Below are 7,338 nucleotides of genomic sequence, written 5' to 3'. Positions count from 1 at the left end.
GAAATTTTCATAGTTATGCTGGTTTTATAAAAAAAAAAAAAAAATCTTTTTCCTTTTCTTTTTTTTCACCTTTACCATTCATTTTCATTGTGGGGTCATTTTGACTCCGAAGACCTTGACTGTGACTTTTTTTTTTTTCATACCTTCAGAACAACCAAATCAAATTTGTTTGTGTATAGATGGATAATGTCGCTAAAATTACAAAACCTCATGCACTGAGAACCATGTTTTTTAATGAAGGAAAATTCAAACTGTGTCAGACTGACCCAAAGGTTAGCTTAAGGGTTAACTTAGGTTCTTTTGACTTATAATGTTTGTTGCCAAGAGAGTGGTGTACCATATATTTTGGAAAAATAGGTTATGGTGTGTGGTAAGGTTAAGAACATATTGTGATATTGCCTCATTTCATGTTTAGTGCCTATTTTTGATCATTGTTAAATTCAGATTATACTCTAGAGTATATATTCTCTACAAAGACAATTTTACCACCCACATTACATGCCACCTACATCCTTGTGTTTTGTAGGCTGCTACATGCTTGCCACATTCTCCGCATTTTTTTATAGACACGTAGCTTCATGGAATACACAACAAAGTCTATCAGACCACCTGTAGCAGCTAAAAAAGACACTTTTTGTGCTTGTGGTTTTGTTCATATCCTGTTCTGAAGCTCAGTTGAAATTAAGCAGGAAAAAGAACATCGTTGCCATGTGTGTTTAACACCCACATCCACCCATCAAACACGTGTTGCCGTGCGCTTTTTCGTCCCCGCTGCCCGCACAGAAATGTCTGATGGTGAAGTCATCACTGTTTCGTAGTAACACTGTTTCAGTTGATTTGTTTCATGTATAGCTACAAAGAGTGAATCAAGTGCCATACTATTCTAAGAAATACTGAGATGTGATTCTGACTTTAGATAAGTGTCTTCTTGTTGTGGTGTTCTGAGTCTTGTTGTGCTTTCCCAGTAGTTGATAACTAAAGGGCAAATTAGTTTTTTTGAGATGATAATGATACAAAACACAAAACTTGATAATGATTTTTTTAATTTTTTTTTATTTGTATTCAAAAAGAGGTCTAAAGAAAGTTGTTTAGAGCAATTGGCAGCTACATAAGCATTAAAATTCCCAAATGGAAAATGCCGTTTTAGAGGTTGCTCAACATGTTACACACACATCGTGAGCATCTTTAAAGCAGAACGCAGTATTCGACAGCAGCTTAAAGAAATGTCAATAGGGATTAACATACACCTACACCACTTATTCTTACTCAGAATCGTTGTCTAGCCTCCTTGACCTTTATGTGGGAATTTTCCATTTAATGAATTATTCTGGTAACACTTTACCATAAGGTCTCATTTGTTAACAAGAGTTAATGCAATAACTAACATGAACTAACAGTAAGCAATACATTACAGTATTTATTAATCTTTGTTAAAAAAAGTCAAGTTAAAAAAAGAGATCATTAACAAAAATATATTTTCAAATTCATATACTGACCTCACAAAAATGTGCTAAAAGACAAGAGTATGCCAGTATTCCACATCTTAAAAAAAGTATACAAAAATGTGGGCAAAAATCCCAAATCAAATCAAATACCATGGATTCAAAGCCCATTTAATTATAAGAAATAATACATTTGCTCAAAAATAAAAGATAACTGGTGTCTACAGTCAATCCAACCACATTTTCACATGTGTGCAGGCATTTCCTCTGCAGTTTCCACTGTCACATTTTACTTTGTATAATATTGGTCCTCATGTGTTACTGCTGCTGTTCTCCTGCATGCTCTTGGAAGATGCCGAAATGGAAATGTAGCTCTTAAAAAGACTCATCACTCTCTGCTTGTATGTTTTGATGGCAAAAAAGTAAATAAGAGGGTCGAGGCAGCTGTTAAAGTTCATCATGGCAACGGTTACCTGCAAGGACATTTTATGAGTCTTTAACTCCTCACAAGAGGGCTCATGGTACAGCTTTCTCACTAAAAACTGCATGATGTTAATGTGGTAGGGGCTGAAACACACCATGAAGCTCAGAAGAATGAGCAGAATCATATTTTTGGCCCTGCTGTTGCTTCCAGACTTGTTGGTCACCGGGTTTTCCTTGGCCGTCTTGTAGAGCTTGCAGCTGACCTTGCTGTAACTGCACAGGATGAGTCCCAATGGCAAGCAAAACCCAATGACGCAACCAATCAGAAGACCATATGTCATCTTGTGACCATCGAATTTGGAGAACTCCATGCACGTGCGATGACCGGGTCTGTTTTCCATGGTGCTCTTGAAGAGCAGAGGGGACGTCTCAAGGAGAACCACAACCCACACCAGAGTGCAGATACCTCGCACGACCTTGGTTTTCCTTAGCCTTTGACAGCGCTGACGGTGCAGCATGGCCAAGTAGCGATCCACACTGATGCAGGACATGAAGGCGATGCTAACATAGGTATTGCTGTAGAAAATCATGGCAGTCAGCCGGCACAAGAATTCTCCAAATGGCCAGTCGAAGCCTCTGGTGTAGTATGTGATCCTGCCGGGCAGAGCCAAGGTGAAGAGGGTGTCGGAGATGGCCAGGTTGATCAGATACATTGTGGTGGAGTTCATCTTCTGCTTTTTCTGACAGGTGATCCAGAGGACCAGGCTGTTACCTGCCACGCTGATGACAAAAATCAGGCAGTAGAAAATAGGAAAGAGGATCCTAGCAGACTCCTTGTAGATGAAAACATCGCAAGTCTGGTTTGTGTAGTTGTCATTCATTGGCATCGTCTGAAATTCCAGTCCAGTTTGATCTGTCATGTTCCTGAGACTGTTTGGGGAAATAGAACTTTAGTTTAGGAGGAAAAAAAATGTATATATTAGCATGTGCTTCATCTTTAAAAATGTTCAATAAAATTAAATATTTATATATGTACAGTATATATATATGAAGAGTTCAGATGCAAAAGCCTCTAAGTGCCATCTGAAATTTTCTTCTAGAGTGATAATTTTTATAAAGCTTGTATATTTAGGTTAAGTCATTTCACTTAAATGACAATTAATAGGTCATTTGCATTGCCATTTAAGTGAAATTATTGAACTTAAATATACAAGCCTGATAAAAATTATCATTCTAGAAGAACATTTCAGATGGCACTTAGAGGCTTTTGCATCTGAACTCTTCATATATATATAGTGATCAAAAAGAGTGGATCAAAATGTCATTAAATGTCTGATACTCACTGCAAGTTTGATTGTCTCTCTCTCTTTGAATTGGATAGTGGTTTGACTAAGTTAGTAAGTGTTTTTGCTTCAATAGAAACCCACCCCTTTAACCTGATTGGTTAAGATCAGTTGAGATTAAGTAGCCTAAGGTATGTGTGACTCTTGGAGTGAATAGTAATGAAAATTTTTTTTTAATCTGTGTAATGTATCTTTTCTTTTTCAATTTTATATTATTCAGTTATATTTTTTATTAAAACTATACAATATAAATATTGTTTCAGTTTGCCATCATCACATGATCAGAGACATTCCAAATAAAATATACAAAATTTTCGAGTGGTCATGTTCGCTGTAGTCATAAATGTCAATGTTTACTCAAATGTTACATTTTTTTCAGTATTAACATGTAAAAAGACATGCTATGACACCTGCAATAATAGCTCTTTTTCTAGTTATTACAGCTCAGGTACAACCACAAGCTCCTGTTTCTGCAGCACTGACCCAGTTAACATGCCAACAAGTATGTTGAGGTACTTTTGCAGTGTCTCACAACATCCCTTTTCTAAAATAGGAGGATAAGTGTAACACACTACAGGCACAGGGAGCACACACACTGCCGCCTGCTTTAGAAGAGCCAAGAGAAGTCGGTTTAGACGTCGATTTTAAATGGAAACAAAGCATGCATAGTTGTGCAACTTTGATTTACACAGGTAGTCTGCAGTACCCAGCAAGCAAGTCAAGCTGCTGATAACATCTGTGGTTTATTACCGCACTATACCTCATCCTCATGTTCGATACATGGCAGCAGTTTCCCAATCTCTTCGGTTTCGGTCGATGAAAGTAGTAAAAAAACAACTGCCATTCATTTCACAATACCAAAAAAGCTGAAAAACTGTGCGAGAGATTTCGCTTAAAGATATCCCTGTGGTCTTGATCTTGCACAGGCTGGCACCAAACATGCTTTTACATAATCTTTGAACATAACAGCAACTGTTGTGGAATTCGCTACAAATTATAGGCTACTTTATAAACACATTTGCATCATTATAGTTCTGTCATGACAACTCTCGGAGAGATTGGCATGGTAATGGATATGGCAGTGTTAATGTATTTGGTCTTGGCGGAATAGATCTGCTATGCTGCTGCAGAACAAGCAACGAGCAAATGTACAAAACATTTATACAGTGTAATACATAAATCTAACTACAATCTGGCTGCTGATGCAACAATAAGGTTTGTCAAAATTAGTTAATTCACTAATAATGACCAATACTTTTACCGAATTTACTAGTATTGGTTAATCAAACCTGATTTATAGGCTTTATGTCGAACGTCACATGAAGAAAAAGGAAAAAGGGGCCCATTGCATCCGCATGTTCAAGAAAGTGTTAATGGCAGTACGAACTGACTGTGATGTTTATGGACATTTAAGGTAATCAGCTAATCTTGCCATCCCTTTTTACTGTTGCCGTTTTATTCAATAATTAAATGTTAGAGAGAAGAAAAAAAAAATTGATATCAATCTGCATATGGACATCAGTTATGCTCATCTTTGCTCACTTCTTTGAAAGTATCGAGTAAATCATTGGTTCTGCAAAAAGACATGTCAGGCCACTGACACAAACAATGTGCCACAAAACCACAGTGTTCACACTTTTTGAAAGAAGACCTACGAATGGCTTCAGTATGCAGAGACAACTATAAGCCTCTGCATATTAACCCTTTCATGCATGAATTATGATAACCTCCTTTCCTATGTGTTTTTATTGCTCTTAGGGCATGAAAAACAAGATTTGATTTTTATTTTATTTTTTTTACACATTTTTCAAAGAGATCTTCAGATGTCCACTTGCAGTTATGGTTTAAACTGAAGATATACTTTATTAAATAAAATACAATAATCAAACAGATAAAGTATGTGTATTTAACAAACTAATCAATGCAATTATATCAAATCATGTGAAAACTATAAAATATATACAAAAAATATAAATGCGAAATATTGCAAAGGCTTCATACAACTACAAGTTGCAGTTCGCATATCTTTGATTTCAGAACACGAGGACATGATTCCATCAGAATTTTCTACAGTCTGTCAAGGTACAACTGTGGAAACCACTCAGATGCTCAGTCCGGTGTATCAAAGTATGGATATTTACCCTTATTAGCTGATAATTCTGATTATGTTCAAGATGGACATGCACATTTCTATCATAGCCCTCCTCTGAGAAAACCTAGCGATACGTTTTTTCAATCTCATCTGAAATGATCAGTGTTGGGGGTAACGCATTACAAGTAACATGCATAATACATTCAGATTACTTTTTTGATGTTACAAGTAAAGTAATGTGTTACAAGTAACATGCATTACCTAATCAGATTACTTTTTTATCTAACAAGTAATTAACTACAAGTAATGTGCATTACCTAATCAGATTACTTTTTAATGTAACGAGTAAAGAAATGCATTACAAGTAACATGCATTACGTAATCAGATTACTTTTTGATGTTATGAGTAAAGAAACACATTACAATAACGTGCATTACGTAATCAGATTACTTTTTGATGTTAAGTAAAGAAATGCATTACAAGTAACATGCATTACGTAATCAGATTACTTTTTGATGTTATAAGTAAAGAAACGCATTACAATAACGTGCATTACGTAATCAGATTACTTTTTGATGTTATGAGTAAGAAAACGCATTACAAGTATCATGCATTACGTAATCGGATTACTTTTCTGATGTTATGAGTAAAAAAGCGCATTACAATAACGTGCATTACGAAATCAGATTACTTTTTGATCTAACAAGTAAGGTAATGCATTACAAGTGTCATACATTATGTAATCACATGACTTTTTTCGATGTCAATGAAAATTACATTCTAATAATACAAATACATTTATTTACAGTAAAAAAAGTCACTGCAGATTACGTTTTTAAGTTTTAAATTTCAAAAACAATATTCACATTATAATTATGAATTGTAGCTGAAATATAGCCATTAATGCATGACGTTCACTACTGTGGACATAACCATTAACCAGAGTTTTCTCTCAATCTAAAATCAAAACTTGGAAAATTTAACTGTGATATGACTCAATAGATATTGCTTGATGCTGCAATATTTTTTTTTACCTACAAGAGTCTCCTAGGAGAAGGAATGGGTGTGTAAGAACTGATTTTCTGGACAGCAGATAGCAAAGACAGAGCACAGAACCTTGTCCTGCCCAAACTTATCTCCTTGTCGCTTTGTTTGACTTCAACTCATCCCCCCTCTCCCTCCTCTTCTCCCTCCTCAAGTCACTGAAAGTTAAATTAAGAATGTCTATATATCGCATATGGTGTATCTTGTGAATGTGTTGTTTTTTCCTTTTCATGTTTGGTATCATTTTAAGTGTCTCAGTGCGATTGGTAAAATGGTCTTAATTTCATTGCAGTCATTGGTTTAATGAAAAAGATTGAAGAACTTAGGAGAATCCTGTATCTCCTCTCTGGCTGATATCTCTTTACGATATCTCAAGAAACCAGGTGCTACCCCCCTGGGGTACATGGATTGGCCCAACCAACTCTAAACAACATTTGTTTAACCCCTTTTGTTCTGGTCTGGTATTTAAGGTGAGGGGACAGAGCAATCATTGGGAATCTTTTACCGGGATCATCCCCCACACAGTAATGCATGGCAGTATTTTCCTGTTGGAAAATCCTGACACATTACTGTGTGTCTTTGTCAGGAGAACATTGCTTACTTTTAGATTCATCTTTGAGTAAATGTATATTTGAATTGGCTTTTAATAAATTACTTCTGTAATTGGCATAATACATTTTTACCTGACAAATAAATGTTACATCTTGATTTATTCTGAAGTATTCTGAAATCATTATTTTAATATATTTAAGGAGGCTGGTGCTACCGCAAACTTAGTTAAGGTAGGTCAAACTACAGGCACATGAATGAACGGAGCAGTAGGCACGTCATCTTGGAGACCTGTTGATTTCTGTCTATCACTGGTTTAGCAAGTTGTATGGAAATGGCTAAAATAAACTACACTCTCTAGTCCGTAAGCAGTAGGCGACTGACTTTAGGGGTATATTAGCAAACCCTACATCCTCTGACTCAAATCAGAATTAACAAGTTTGT

General features: G+C 35.8%; 1 protein-coding gene across 1 annotated transcript; it reads right to left on the bottom strand.

Moving 5' to 3' along the window:
- Positions 1-1,064: 1,064 nt before the first annotated feature.
- LOC308692149 (G-protein coupled receptor 183) lies at positions 1,065-2,808 on the bottom strand. The gene has a single exon (XM_081367913.1). The coding sequence runs from the start codon at positions 2,783-2,785 to the stop codon at positions 1,754-1,756; it is 1,032 nt and encodes a 343-aa protein (XP_081224039.1). The 5' UTR covers positions 2,786-2,808; the 3' UTR covers positions 1,065-1,753.
- Between the last annotated feature and the right edge of the window lie 4,530 nt (positions 2,809-7,338).

The sequence above is a fragment of the Scardinius erythrophthalmus genome, assembly GCF_964197995.2.
Source record: "Scardinius erythrophthalmus genome assembly, chromosome: 6".
Lineage (NCBI taxonomy): Eukaryota > Metazoa > Chordata > Actinopteri > Cypriniformes > Leuciscidae > Scardinius > Scardinius erythrophthalmus.
This window is presented reverse-complemented; position numbering and strand designations above follow the sequence as displayed.

Coding starts and splice junctions, on each gene's coding strand:
- LOC308692149 (XM_081367913.1), bottom strand. CDS start 2,785: ATGACAGATCAAACTGGACTGGAATTTCAGACGATGCCAATGAATGAC.